The sequence below is a fragment of the Chiloscyllium plagiosum genome, chromosome 41 (genome assembly GCF_004010195.1).
Source record: "Chiloscyllium plagiosum isolate BGI_BamShark_2017 chromosome 41, ASM401019v2, whole genome shotgun sequence".
NCBI lineage: Eukaryota > Metazoa > Chordata > Chondrichthyes > Orectolobiformes > Hemiscylliidae > Chiloscyllium > Chiloscyllium plagiosum.
This window is the reverse complement of record NC_057750.1, coordinates 8,148,813-8,164,940: the sequence shown is the minus strand read 5'-3', so window position 1 is coordinate 8,164,940 and position 16,128 is coordinate 8,148,813. Positions and strand designations below refer to the sequence as shown.

At 38.3% G+C, this 16,128-nt stretch overlaps 1 protein-coding gene across 5 annotated transcripts in view; it reads right to left on the bottom strand.

The window, feature by feature from the left end:
* arhgap35a (Rho GTPase activating protein 35a) overlaps positions 1-16,128 on the bottom strand; it is a 141,533-nt gene that overhangs the window by 43,887 nt on the left and 81,518 nt on the right. For all 5 annotated transcript variants that reach the window (XM_043680877.1, XM_043680876.1, XM_043680878.1 and 2 more), the window contains one exon: positions 11,378-11,522. In XM_043680877.1, coding sequence (XP_043536812.1) covers positions 11,378-11,522 — 145 coding nt within the window. The remainder of the gene's footprint in view (positions 1-11,377; positions 11,523-16,128) is intronic.

Below are 16,128 nucleotides of genomic sequence, written 5' to 3'. Positions count from 1 at the left end.
CATATGCTTCCTTCTTTTTCTTAACCAAACCCTCAATTTCTTTAGTCATCCAGCATTCCCTATACCTACCAGCCTTCGCTTTCACCCTGACAGGGATATACTTTCTCTGGATTCTTGTGATCTCATTTCTGAAGGCTTCCCATTTTCCAGCCATCCCTTTACCTGCAAACATCTGCCTCCAATCAGCTTTTGAAAGTTCTTGCCTAATACCGTCAAAATTGGCCTTTCTCCAATTTAGAATGTCAACTTTTAGATCTAGTCTATCCTTTTCCATCACTATTTTAAAACGAATAGAATTATGGTCGCTGGCCCCAAAGTGCTCCCCCACTGACACCTCATTCACCTGCCCTGCCTTATTTCCCAAGAGTAGGTCAAGTTTTGCATTCTCTCTAGTAGGTACATCCACATACTGAATCAGAAAATGGTCTTGTACACTCTTAAGAAATTCCTCTCCATCTAAACTTTTAACACTATAGAAGTCCCAGTCGATGTTTGGAAAGTTAAAATCCCCTATCATAACCACCCTATTATTCTTACAGATAGCTGAGATGTCCTTACAAATTTGTTTCTCAATTTCCCTCTGACTATTGGGGGGGGGGGGGGGGGGGGGGTTCTATAATACAATCCCACTTATTTCTCAGTTCCACCCAAATAACTTCCCTGGATGTATTTCCGGGCATATCCTCCCTCAGCACAGCTGTATTGCTATCCCTGATCAAAAATGCCGCTCCCCCTCCTCTCGTGCCTCCCTTTCTATCCCTTGCTATGATATCCCAGTCCCATGTTCCTAACCATGCCGAGTTCATCTGCCTTCTCCGTTAGGCCCCTTGCATTGGAATAAACACAGTTTAATTTATTAGTCCTACCTTGTCCCTGCCTGCCCAGACTGTTTGACTCACTTCTGTTCGCAACTGTACCCGTCTCAGATTGATCTCTTTCCTCACCATCTCCCTGGGTCCCACCCCCCCACCTTACTAGTTTAAATTCTCCCAAGCAGTTCTAGCAAGTTTCCCTACCAGTATATTAGTCCCCTTCCACTTTAGGTGCAATCCGTCCTTCTTGTACAGGTCACTTCTACCCCAAAAGAGATTGCAATTATCCAAAAATGTGAATCCTTCTCCCTTACACCAGCTCCTCAGCCATGCATTCATCTGCTCTATCCTCCTATTCCTGCCCTCACTAGCTCGTAGCACTGGGAGTAATCCAGTTATTACTACCCTTGAGGACCCCCTTTTTAAATTTCTAGAACAGTTATGCCTAATCAAAAGTCTTCGAACACTTCAAGATGTCCCATTACCGCAAAACAAAAGCTCTGTAAATGCAAATTCATACTTTCAGGAAATTATAAGTACAGAAAGCAAAAGTTCAAATTTCAAACTTTTGATGAATCACTGACCTACCACAGGAACAAGAGTAAAAACTTTTGGCCCCTTGATTTGATCCCACAATTCTTGGCCAACCTGCAACCCAACTCCAGCTATCCACCTTTTTAGGATATTCCTCAGCACTTGGATTATAAAAATCCATCAGAGTTAAAACTACCTACTGATATAGCATTAAGCGCAATTTGAAAAGAGTTGCATTCTTCTAACATCTGTTATGTGCAGGTGTTTCTTAATTTCACTCCCAAAAATTTAGATTTATTTTTGGGCTATGCCCAATAATGCCTGGACTGCCCAACTAGCAAACAGTTTAGGTCAATAGATCCTACCCTTTCCTCTTCCTAACCTTGATCAAATCATACCTCCCACAAGCTTCTAAATTCCAGGGACTGCAATCTTAAATTTTTCAGATTCGCCTTTAACTTAATCCTAGATATGATGGTTGCCCGCCAAGTGAATACAATTACATCTACTCATGTCTCACAATTAACATACCAAAGTTGGATTAGCCTTTCATTTCATTCTTTGAGGGAAACTAGACAACCTAATTTTTTCCTCTTCATTAGTCTCTCCAATCTCACTGCTCTCCTGCATGATCTTTGCCTTTCTATGTCTTGCCACATTTGACAAAATTCTACCATACCTGTAAATGAATCTTCCTTTTTATTATTTGTCTCAAATTTATATTAACATAGCTTTGAGTGAGATCAAGCCAGGACAAGAATACACGGTACCAGCAGGTCAATCAGGAGTTTTAAGGCCATGCAACAGAGCATGTAAATTTAAGAGACGCCAAAGACCAGTAAATGGAGTTTCAAAGATGTGACCCTCATAATTGACAATTCAAATGCTGAACATATACTTCAAGGTAGGATTCAATTTCACAAGTAGCAACCCTCCAGTAACTCTCAACCTCCTTTGTTGACCATAGTGGCAATGACCTTGTCCTTAACTGAACTATACACAGGGATATACAGAGTATGCGAACACTGGGTATCATACAGAAGGAGGAACCTGTTTTCATTTATCTGTTTAGCCTGAGAACATGGACACAACCATTAAACATAGGAGCAGAGGGAGAATTTGGTCCATCACATCTATTCCACCATTCAGAGAGATCATGGGTGATCAGATAATCCTCAGCTCCACTTTCGTGCCTTTCCCCCATAACTCTTGATTCCCTTACTGAAATTACTGAATAACTTAGCCTTGACAGTTCTCTGCTGCAAAAAATTCCAAAGATTCACCACCCTCAGAAAAATATCCCTCTTATCAGACTTAAATAGCTGACCCCTTACTTGGAGATTATATTGTCTGGTCCTAAACTCTCCCATAAGGGGAAATAAAGTTAAAAAACACACATCAGGTTATAGTCCAACAGGTTTATTTGGAAGTATTAGCTTTTGCAGTGCTGCTCCTCCATCGGGTGGTTGTGGAGTATATATAAATTCTGTGTCTTACAATCTTATACTCCACAACCACCTGATGAAGGAGCAGCGCTCCAAAAGCTAGCTCTTCCAATTAAACCTGTTGGACTATAACCTGGTGTTGTGTGATTTTTATACTTTGTACACCCCAGACAAACATAGGCATCTCCAAATCATGACCTCTAACGGGTGGTTGTGGAGAATAAGATCATGCTCACAGAATTTATAGCCAAAGGAGTCCAGTGTCATGGAGATGTGATACTATAAATAATCTTAGGTTAAAACTTTCATCTTTTATGATGGGATATGCTGGTTTCTGTTCTTTGATATGTAAACCCCAGAGCTGCTTTTAAATTACATTAAGTTAGCTCAGGTTTTTAAACAATAGGTGTGAAGTCTGTGTCAGAGTGACAAATGTCTGTATAACTTTACAGTTTTACAAGGGTTCATGCAATTTTTGAGCAAAATAAAATGCAATTCTGGAAAAACAAATTCACCCCAAAAGCTTATGTGTGTATGCATGTAGGAGTGACAGATTGAGTGTGCATGTGAGTGTGTGGGTGAGTGCATGTGGTAGAGTGTGTAATACACATCTATATAAATAAAATATACATGAGTGTGAGCAAGAGCTTCATTAAATGTGTGTGATGGGGTGTGTGTAAGAGGATGCAAGTGTTGGAGAATGTGCGGGGGATGTATGCGTGTGCATACAGGAGGGGGGCGGTATGCATGGGTGCATGGGTATGTAGGAGTGCGTGTGTATCATGCAGTGGGATCCGACTGCCTTTGGAACTTGGATGGCAGCACTTTCAGATTCAACAAGGATCACCAATCTGGATGTATTGTAGTTTCGTGCAGTACGCCCCTATTAAAGTAATATTCAGTTCTTCCATTTCTGTTGCCAAAGTCCATAATTTCACATTTTCCTACACTGCTTTCTATCTGCCAAGTTTTGAACCTCCAACAAAAACCCATAAAGAGATGAGCAAGGTTTGAATTTAAGATTTACTTGGTTCATTCTATTCAAGTAAAAACATTGCAGAGATTTTCCCAATTGCCTTTGACTAATACAAAACTGAGTATTAATAATGTAACAAGGTGGTTCAACTTGACAATGTGTACAGGATATAAGCAGGCAGGGAAAGTGTTATGTTCTGAGTATTGTGAAACAAGAGGTTCAGTAGAGCATGATTCAGATCAGATAAGAACTTACAGTTAACAATGGGGTGCTGGAGGCAAGGGTAATGGGTTAACAAGGTGGAAAAGCAGTCATTATGTAGAGTAATTTAATATTGGAAGCATTCAGTATGCAAGGTCAGCTAACAAGGGGAAAAATATCCATTATATGAATCTAGTTAACAAGGTTAAGAACATTGATTGTATAACATTAAATGGCTTGGTCTCTGCTATTGATACACAATTGTAACAATCATCCAATTAATATGTATGTTGCCTTATCTGGATGCGCCTCCCTGCAAAATGACTATATAGTTCATTGAGAAACTGCTCTTCCAGAGAAGACTAAACTCCTGTCTCTTTGCACATGGGTGATTGTTCTCTCTCCCTCCAGGGCCGGGAATAATGAGAAAAAGGGTAAAACTATACTGTGTCTGAACATGAGCTAGACCGAAGGGTCTGTTTCCATGCTGCACATCTCTATGACTTGTCATTCTACACAAACTAAAGCTTATACAGTAAGAGTTTCTCAGCCTAATGCAGTCAACGATCTGAATAAGAAGCTCAATATAAATTAACAAAAATAAATGGCATATGGAATGATATGGATGACAATATTTTATTTGAGAAGGTAGATGCCTGTTCACAGAATATTCTATTTACATACAAGAACCACTTCTAGTAGAGGCTTGACCCAGTTCATAGTGTTTCGTATGGAGCAGACTTGCTAACACGAAAGCAGATCCATATATGCAACACTTATACTATGAAGACATCTTTGTCACATTAATATGCTGGCCATTAATTTACCAACTAGTGAATGCTTTCAGAGGTAACAATCCATTTTTGGGTGAAATAGTTGGCTGAAGGCTTAAAGCAGAACTCAATACCAAGAAAATATTCAAATCAAATACCTGCCAATTTCAGTGGAAAATACTGAGCACTTTGAACAAAAATGATGATTAATGACACTGTATGAACAGACAGCCAAGCAGTCAAAAAACATAACGCTCTCCCACACTACCACTGACAGAGGTTATAGTTCACAGTTAATGTGGAGAATAGCAGATGGAATAATACTACAGTACATTAATTAAGTTTTCAAATAAACATTGTATAAAGTTTAGAACTGAATACTAATTATACTGTCTCAACTGGTCTTTCCTCAAAGTCATCCTTTTGAATTTACAGACTGCTGTCAAAAATAATGGCACTTGACATTTGATGCTTAATTCAAAATGCTTAAGTGGGAGAAATGAAAGCCAGCTTGCTTAAACTTATTTTTTCAACTACTTTTCCTTGGTAGCGTAACAAAGTTGGAGGAGGAAAATTAGCAGAATTGTAGATGGAGTCAAAAGACCTCCTGAAGTGAAGGTTTTAGGTTACTCAGGTTAAGCAAACTGTAAATGGAGATTTCCTTTCTAATCCATCACTTCCTGCATTCAGCAAGAACTGGATCAGATTTCATTCGTGTTTCTCTATGGCGTTTCGTACCAACTGATTTTGAGTCATAAGAAAGAAACTTTGCAGGGAATAAAGGCACAACAGCCCAAAGGACAATCTGAACAGGGTAAGAGCGCGTGCACATACTGTGATCAAAATGAAGGACTTCAAAAGAAGGAAGAAATATATTGACTGAGAGATGTGAAGTATTCAATGCCAGATTAGAAGATCTTAGAATGAGGCTTTCCAACAAGATGGAAAAGAATGTAGCCTGGAGGCAACCTTCTCTGTGATATGAGATCAACAAATATTACATGGCTTTACAGAAAATACCAGAGTAGAACACACTCAAGCATTTTACTCCTGGTTGTCTGGTCTTGAGGAGAACCAGAAGCAAAAATGTTTTGTAAAATATAAACTGTAAAAGCTAATTTGAAAAACTACAAACAGGACATTTGATTAAATATTATCCTAGCTTGTAATAGAATTTTCTGGAAAATAATTGTTTTTCTTATAAACTCAACACTAAATGATTTTAATGGCCATTTGAGTTAAGTACTATTGAGCAGCCACATCAATCAAGCAGAAAGCTGGGGCCGATACAAACAAACACTCAGTCCTGGCACAAAAGCCCAGCTCTCAATAGGAAACCAGAAGACATTCCAAACTGATAATGCAGTAAACCTTACCTCAGAGCCATGAGTGTTCAGCTCCTCTGGCCTTGTGTTAAATCTAATGAGAATACCTAAATTCCCAATTACGTGTAGTCCTTGTGACACACCCAAATAGTGAATTACCCTGTTATGAGCAATGTACTATGCACAAAGACTTTGGATTTTAGCAACTCTCCCAAAAACAAATCTTGATGTTTTGCCAAAATTAGTCCTTAAAAATTTAAAAAACAGCTTTAAGTGAGGATTAATACAATGGTTTTGGTATTAAAGCAGATTACTTGGTATTTGTCTCATTTATTTTTATGAAAAAGTTACAATAATGCTGACACCAATTTGTTTTACAACTTTTCATTGAACGACCTAAAACTCATGTCATATAAGCCATGTTACTCACTAATTATTAAACAACATATTCAAATATCCAAGACAAGATGCTCAAAGGGACAGACTGGGAAGATACCAGAGGGAGGAAATGGCAGAGTGGTTAAATAAACACATTATACCAGTCTTTAGTGGAAGACACTAAAACAGTGGAAAATTCCTAAATATTCAAGGGACAATGAAAAGACAGGAAATAAATACAATACCTATCATTACAGAAAAAGTAATGGGGCTAAAGACCAACAAGCTCCCTGGACCTGATTGGATATATCCTAGGATGTTAAAGGAAGCAGCTACAAAGATAGTGGATCCCCTGGTAGTACATTTTCCAGGACTCCTTAGATACTGATACTGGAGAAGTCCTAGAAGACTGGAAAACTGCCAATAACACTTTCATTTCAAAAGGGAAGGGAACAAAAACCATGTAACTACTGACCAGTTACCTCAACTTGTGTTACTGAGAAAATATTAAAGTCTAGGAAGGATGTAATAGCAAAGCATTTAGAAATATGTAATATGATCAAGCAGAGTCAGCATGGCTTCATGAAGGCAAAGCCATACCTGTCAAATCTACTAGAGTTCTGAAGGGGTAACAAGCAGGGTTGATAAAGGGGTCAGTGGATGCAGTAATTTGAATTTGAGAAGGCATTTCATAATGCACCACGTGTTAGGCTACATAATAAAGAGAAGAGTCCATGGTATTAATATTTAACATGTGCAGAGCATTGGCTAACTAATAGAACATAGAACTAGAATAAGGGACATTTTCAGGATGGAGACCTGCAACTAGTGAAGTGCCACAGGGATCAGTACTGGAACTACAATTATTTACAACATACAGTAATAACTTGGACGAGGAAAGTGAATGTAATATAGCCAAGATTGCAGATGACACTAAAACGTGAGAAGTAAAGGTAAGGATGACACAATCTGCAGTGAGTAGGCAAAAACTTGGCATATGGTATATAAAGTGGAAAAATGGAGGTTACGCACCTGGCAGGAAGACAGCAACTTAATATTATTTAAATTGTTAAATATTGCAGAAAGCTAAAGAGAGATGAGAGTTTTGTCCATGAATCACAAAAAACTAACATTCATGTTCAGTGGGATGGGAATGGAAATGGAATGTTGGCCTACATTTTAGAAGAAATGGAATATAAAGATGGGGGAGGTTTTACTAAAATTATGCAAGGCACTGATCAGATCACAGCTCGAAAACTCAGACACATTTTGTGCCCCTTATCTAAGGAAAAATATACTGGCACTGGAAGCAATCCAGAGAAGGCTGGTACCAGGTATGAGGGACTATCTTTTGGGGAGAGGCTGGAATAGATTAGGTCTGTACACATTGAAATATTGAAGTATGAGAAGTAAACTTAGTTAAAATACAGGATTCTTAGGGGACTTTACAAGGTAGATGGGGAAAAGTAAATTCTCCTTGTGGCAAAGTTTCAGACTAGAGGGCATAAATTGCATAAGGGACATACATTTAAGACAGAGATGAGGAGGAATCTCTTTTGTCAGAGGGTAGCAAATCTGTTGAAATCTTTACCAGAGAGGGCAGTTGTGGCTGAGTTATTAAATACATTCAAGGCTGAGACAGATTTTTTAAAATCAGCAAGGGAATCAAGGGTTATGGGGGTGGGGGAGGGTTGAAGAGAAGGTAGGCAAGTGAGGTTGAGGATCATCAGATCAGCCATGATTGCATTGTTTGGTGAAGCAGACTCTAAACTGAATGGCCTATACTTGCCTTTTTGTCTTAATGGCAAAACAGACATGGGGAAGACTGAAATTATGTGCAGTAGCATAGGATTGATAAATAAAACACAGCAAAACATTGCTTTGAATGGCTCGGACAGGAGGAAGGAACTGTTATTGGGTATAAGTAAATTATAAATCATGGCATTTTATTTACCATGATTAACTGGCACCACAGATCTAAAAGCCAGATGACGAAACAGTAAGATTTTGTTCTGTAATTTACAATGGCATTCAAATCCCTTGAAGAGATGACCAGGCTTTAAATTGCTTCCCAATATTCATTATTTTCTATGCAATGCATTGACTGAAAACTAGGCAATGCTCTTGTTATTTCAGTTCAGCATAATGGAAGCCATGCACAAAACATTTATACTAGATTTAAATTAAATTGTGGGCAACTTGGAGACACATCTGGTGATACCATTTAAGCCAAACAGCAGAGCACAGCTGGCTACAGATCTAGAACTAACCTAGCAGCAATTTGGTGATGAATTAAGATCGCAAAAAGCATTTCCTGAAGGGTTAACCCCGCCACCAGCAGAAACTGATTAGATTTTAAAATAAATTCAATGGCACAAAGCCACATTTATGTTTGTGCTGCTACTTTAATCCTTTGAAAAGCGAAATGAGCCACAATCAGGCAGCATTCTGAGAAATGAATGGATACTTTCCAATGAGAATATTAGCTGAAGAAAAATATTCTCTGTCAGCATCCCTGCTGGTTTGTTTGGCAGCATGTAAAGACTCTATATAAGAAACAAGGTGCCAGGTTCAATATGTGATCTGTTTTGGTCTGTTACAGTTGGAATGTTAGAACTGGCCTCAGTGCCCCAGAGGCAGTCTCCATTGAAATGTGACTTGGACAAGAAACAAGAGGTAACTTGTACAATTGTAATCCAAGCAAAAGTCAAAATATTTGGGGAGTACAAAACAAGGGAAGATAAGGAATTCAAATCCAACTATTAGCACAGAATGCAAACGTCAGAGCTTATACACTGCTAGGAGCATTTAAAAACGATTAGGGCTGTTCACTGCTACTTGCTGATTGCAATCACAGCTTGTATTTTCCGACAACTTCTATGGTTGGTCAGGACACATACAGACAATGTGCAGAAAGACAAAGTACTTGTGTCACTGTTTCTACTGTAATTAATTATCTTTACAGGTCCTCCATTTGAAAGATTAACAATAATGCCAATTCTTCAATTGGCAGGAAATAAGAAAAGGTATTTTCTCAAAGAGGTAAGAGCATGAAAAATGAAGCAGGCTGTTTAAAGGCTGTTGCAAGTGAAGCCAAAGCAGCATGTTGAACATCCAGCACACTGGATTTCTAGTTATTTGCACTGCAACAACATGCTTGTCAAGTTTCAAGAATAGGTCAAATGTGAAAGGCTTCTTGAACAAATGAGAATGGCTAACTATGCAACCACTCACTTTGGTTCATTTGCCCAAAATAAATTAAAATGATTTTCTCTAATTTGTTACACTGAACTTATTAGAAGCTCAAAGTTTCAAACGCAGTCTCCAATTCAAACAAAATATTTTTTAAAATTGTCAAAAGAATTTGTGGAAGGACATCCAATTTGTATTTGTCCAAAGCTAATCGCAAGTGTGAAATGACAGTTGTTGAATTTCACCTAATTATACAGCATCCAGCAGGATAAAATAATTCACAAATTGACATTTTACAATTTCATATCCCTTTTCCTGTATCCGGCAGCGTAATTGAATGCAGACTGGAGACATTGCTCGCACAGGAGATGCCAACATTGAGACACAACTGAAACCGGAGGTATGTAGAAGGTACACACTTAGCTACTTTCTCCTCCTCCTCCTCCCCCCCCAATTAATATCACACCTAGCATTTCTATTATTCAATTCAATTTTCAATATTCAATTCAAATAGATAAATAAGCATCAAATGAAAGCAGATATGTTCAAAACTACAGAAGTAAATCCCTTGTTTTTATTACCTGCCTGACATTTGGTGGTTTCTTTCCAGTTCACAAAACAAGATAAGCTGTACCTGCTTAAACCCTGCCTTCACTGATCAATTTTAAATATTCCACTTAAGATCCTGTGACAAGTTACATAGTTAGATGCTTAGCTGTTTTCAATCCAGTGCATTCTATTGTGGATTCTCAATTACAGACTTCATAGTGTAGACTCATTAAATAAATAACCACTGGTCCGTTATTCCACTCTAAAGCAGAGTCCATAGTGCTGTTTACACAGAACAGAACAGAACAGAACACTTACGGGCTAAATGGAGAAAATGGTTTAAAAACTGAAAAGTCTCTCATTCTCTGTCACACAAATGCCTGATATATGTCGACACCTTTAACTCCTTGCGTTAACTTCTCTTCCATTGGTCCACTCCACGTTTATTACCTTACTGTCCAAGAATGAAAACAGCAATTTTTGAGAATGGGAATGGGAATGAGACAAATGTGCAAGATACCAGCCTCCAAATCTTTTTCCAATCTAAGTCTTTGCACGAAGTTCATGTTTTCTGTTACAACAACACAGCCATGATGGTTTGCATGACCTTCATTACTAGGGTTACATTGGATCATCAATCTCCTAAGCAGATAATTTATATTAAAGACAGCATAAAGATCTAAGATTTTACACAAATACATTTATGCCACAAATGTTTCCATTGCAGTCAGATCCCTCCTATTGAGTACTGGAGTCAGACATGGTATGATCAAGATGAAAAAACCTTCACAACCAATGCTCTGAAAAGAATCCGTGAAAAAAAAACTGAAATATCACGAACTATCAATATCTTCTGTTCATAACTAATCCTATAATCCTCTAGGCAAAAATGGAAACTATTATTTTACCTTAGATACTTCTATTCAAACAACGTAAACTTTTTATCATTGTTTAAAAGGGCCTGCACTAGCTTTTCCAAATGCTTGTTTTATATCCCAAAAACCAACTCAAAATTTGCTCAAGAATCAGGAGAATGTCTTCAGTTATGCTGTGAAAATCCAGTCCCTGATTCATGAACAAAACCTGTTTCAGTCAAGTTGATCAAATACAAGATTGGTGCATGTGCAAATATTCGCAGGTTGTTTTATCTGAATGAATCGGAGACAAGATACTATCTGAACTGTTGTCTTACCATTAGAATCAATAAATTCTATGCATTTCTCGATGAAGACAGGAATAGGCTTTTCCAGTGTTACCACAGAAGCCAGAGGCACTCCAAAATAATTGCTTTCCCAAGTACTCCTTGAAATAGAAGGTCGAGGTTTGGGCTTGGGTTTCTGAAAGAAAAATATGCAGAAGCTTTAGTAACATAGGAATCTACATTCATAGCACACTTACCAGAACATAGTGTTGAGGACTGGTAAATTTGTACAATATTAAACTTCAGGGATGACAATAGAACAGGACATAATACTTGCTCTCTCAATGTCTCCTATCAAAATCATATATACTCAGCTCTATTACTACATGAAATGAATTATGCACATACTTTAGAGTTCAGGTCATAATAGCAGTGGTACAACACTGACTATAGTTTTAGAAGTACTTCATTAACTGTAAAATGCTTTCAGACAATCCCAGGTTGTGAAAACCAAAATAACAAGTCTTGGCTTTCCATTCAGTTAAAAAAACAATATCATTCATTCCAATACAGCAACATTTTTCTTCCTCAGATCTACTTCATCCTCCACTGGTAAAGGTTACACTACCGCAAAATAAGGTGAAAGGGAGTACTGCGGATACTGGAGATTAGAGTCAACAGTGTGGTACTGAAAAAGCACAGCAGGTCAGGCAGCATCGGAAGAACAGGGAAAAAAAAATCTACATTTCAGGCAAAAGCCCTTCATCAGGAATGAGGCTGGGAGCTACCACAAAATAACTCAGACCACTACACACTGCAGTTTAAGCATGTCCCGTGTATAATTAGATGGGTGGCAGCAATCAGCAAATGCAAACACAAACTAAGTACAACACAAGTCAGAAATACGGACTAGGTTTATAAAGAAAAATGGCAAAAGTGAGGACTGCAGATGCTGGAGATCAGAGTCCAGATTAGAGTGGTGCTGGAAAAGCACAGCAGGCCAGGCAGCATCCGAGAAGCAGGGAAAATCGACGTTTTGGGCAAAAGCCCTTCATCAGGAATGGCCTCACCAAGGCTTTAAAGACTGCACCTATTCTGGTGGTCTTGAGGATGGATGAGAGAAAATTGATCAGAATGCTTCCGGACTCCAGGGATAAGGACCCTTAGCTATACTACCAAGTTAGGCTGTGTTATGAACCAGGTCAGACCTCCTCAAAATACATTAAGGTAGCACAGACCCCCACTTCTCTCCTATTTTAAAGGCAAATAAAATAAGATAAGGTGCTTTGTTCCAGATGCAATTCGATTGGTCAAACTACTCAATGTTAAAACAATTCAAACACTTTAGTTAAAATACACAAGAATGAGGAACTTGGAACAATAATAGATACAGTAACCAATACTAACTTTTCCAATATATTAACATCCCATAAATACACGTTTGGCAAAAGGCAAATTTAGCAAGCAGGTAGCCTCAACTGCACATCTCAAATCAAGGAGAAAAGAACATTAAAAGACAATTTGGAGAGAACATTCCAGGTTTCAGCTGTAACCCTGAGATGGAAAATGCACTCTCACTTCAAGATGCCAGAGCAATTGCTGAAATCTAAATTAAAGACCCTGGTTCTGTCAGAGTTCAACCACATCCATTCCAATACTTCTATTGCTCCAACTTAAAAAAAAAGCCTCACAAACTTTTTATCTTCTAATACTGCTCACCACCAGGACAAAATACACTTCAAGCCACAGCATTGACATAGTTGAACAAATTGGATGCTATTTTTGGAGCAAGGAATGTTGAGAGAATCAAGAGATGTGCAAGGTTGACAAGTCTATATAAAAAAAAAGTAGACAAAAGAAAATAGTTTCCATGTGTAACAATGATCAAGGGATATTGATCTAAGGTTTTGGGCATGAAATGCAGATGAGGGGGAAAGAAACCTCGTTTCCCCAAAAAAAACCCAGCAAGTAGTAATAACCTGCAACTTGCTGCCTATGACAGTGGTGAAATTGTAGAAAATGCAGACAGAAAGATTTTAAAAGGAAATTCGAGGACACCTGAACAAATAACCTTGCATGGTACAAGGATAGAGGAAGAGAATAGGACTGAAAGAAAGATTATGTGAAAGAGTGTTGACAAGGATTTGATAGACTAAGTAACCACCTCCTGCACTGAAATCACTCTAGGATTCTACAGCATTCAAATTAGACAGTGACAATGTGCTTCACACCAACACAAGTTTATGGACACCAAGAATGGTTCAGAACCAGATGCAGCTTTCAATTCCAAAAGGTTTTCTGAAGTATGGCCACAGATTAGTTTTTCCCTTCCATTCTGACAGTGCACAATTTCAGAAGAAAATGAACTGATTAAAATAGTTAGCTTTAAGACTGAAAATGGGATTGCTGTTCCTCCACAGAACTTTGAAGAAATCAAAATAAAATGAAATACTTGAAGCAGAAGGAAAGTTGCTCCAATAATACTGTAACGTTCTGCAATATTTATAGGTCTCGTACTGGCTACCATGATATTGAACAATCTTTCCAATTCAGACAACTTATACTATTTATGAAGTAGGAGGAGTTACAAATGCTGACTAGATTATTGCACATGCACAACCTTCAAATAGGTTTTGTACTTGAAGCAAACAATCAGCTCACAGCATTGTCATAACCTGATCAGCAACACAAACAGCATAATCTTTAGACTTAAAAAAACGTTAAACTTAAAAATTTTAAGAGCTAAAAGCAATATGTGCAAATTTCGAGATGAAATTTTGCAAATATCAACAAGATTATATTGAAAAAAGTAATTCATTGGTTCCATAATTTAACAGATCCACCAAAACAAACAACTAAAAAAAAGTTGTGATTAATCAGGTCAATAATTTGGCTGTTGGCAACAACAGTATAGCACTCTGCTTTTATCAGCAAAGTGCTGAGATATCGGTTTGAGAAAGTGCAACTATAGTTTGGATTTTGGACCGTGTTCCATATGATCACATTCAATCCATGTGACACTAAATATTTTCAAAGTGACCTGGAGACTGACGCCAGAATTCTATTGCTGGTTAAAATTTGTACATTGCTTTGATTATTCATTTGGGGAGCAGCACTCCTGGAGTGGCCAACACCCATCTTGGGGATCACCAGACATCTGGCATTAAACCAGTAATCATGTTAGCAAAAAACTGAAAATTGAAGTTTTCCACTCCAACAGCTCATACGGTGAACCAGCCTCCTTCACTGTACAATTAAATTAGCTTTTAATTATTAAGAAATCCAGCATTTCTGCCATAGAGCTAAAACAATGCATAAAAATATTCTCTGAGCATACTATTAAGCATAAAACTTCAGACACTGAAGCCAATCACATGACAAATCGTAGCCATACAACTTTGAAGGTTGGGAAAGAGGGATGAATCTGCTTGTTTATTAAGGAAAATAGAAAACTATTGGCCAGTTTGCTTGATGTCAATCATGAAGCAAGATGTTAAAAAATTTAAGAGATCACAGCTAGGCACTTCAAAAATAAAAGGCACTGGCATTTGGGAAGAGTTAACATGGCTATGTCAAAAGGAAATCATTTTTAAACCAATTTATTGGACTTCTTTGAAGGAGTAACCTGCTGTAGATACAGGGAAGCCTGTTAACATATTACACTTGGATTTAAAGGAGGCATTTGATAATGATTCCACAAGTTATCATAGAAAATAACATTTCAAAGTGTAGCGGGGAACAACAGCAGAGATGGTAGATTGGCTGCTTGGCACATAACAAAATATGCAAGAATCTTTGACAACTGGCAGGATTTGATGAGTGGAGTCCCACGGAGATCTATGCTGGAGCCTCAACCTTTTGTGACTTAGATGAGGCAACCAAAGGCATGGTAGCTAAATTTCTATAGGACACCAAGATGGATAGAATATTATGTTCTGAAGATGAAAAATAGAGGTTTATGAACAGGTAGACAGGTCATCTAAGGGAAGAAAAACTGGAGATGAATGCAAAGGGGGAAAATGCGTAGTTGTTCACTTAGGAAGGACAGATGAAAAAGCAGACCATTACTTAAATGGAGAACAACTGCGGAATTTTGAGCTGCAGAGGAACTTAAGTGTTTGAGTGCACAAGTGAAAACTTCAGTATGCTAGTACAGCACAAGCATGAAGGTTAATGGGATGCCATCCTTTATTACAATTTAAGATTAACATAAAGTAAGATGCTATGCTTCAATTATACAAAATATTGAGATTACAGCTCAAACATTGTGTGCAGCTTTGGTCTCCTTCTTTAAAGTAAATGTCTGACAAGAGGTTCAGAAAGATTTACTACTGATACCTGGAATATCTGCTGTCTTATAAGGATAGCTTGTACATATGGAGTATGTTTCCACTAGACTTCAGAAAAATGAGGGGTGATTTAATTGAAGTGTCCAAGACGTTAAAAAAGGAGAAAGTGAGGACTGCAGATACTGGAGGTCAGAGCTTAAAAATATGTTGCTGGAAAAGCGCAGCAGGTCAGGCAACAAAGGAGGAGAATCGACGTTTTGGGCATAAGCCCTTCTTCAGGAATGAGGAGGGTGTGCCAAGCAGGCTAAGATAAAAGGTAGGGAGGGGGGACTTGGGGGAGGGTCGTTGGGAATGCGATAGGTGGAAGGAGGTTAAGGCGAGGGTGATAGGCCAGACAGGGGGTTGGGGAGGAGAGGTCGGGAAGAAGATTGCAGGTCAAGGAGGCAGTGCTGAGTCCGAGGGTTGGGACTGAGATAAGGTGGGGGGAGGGGAAATGAGAAAGCTGGAGAAATC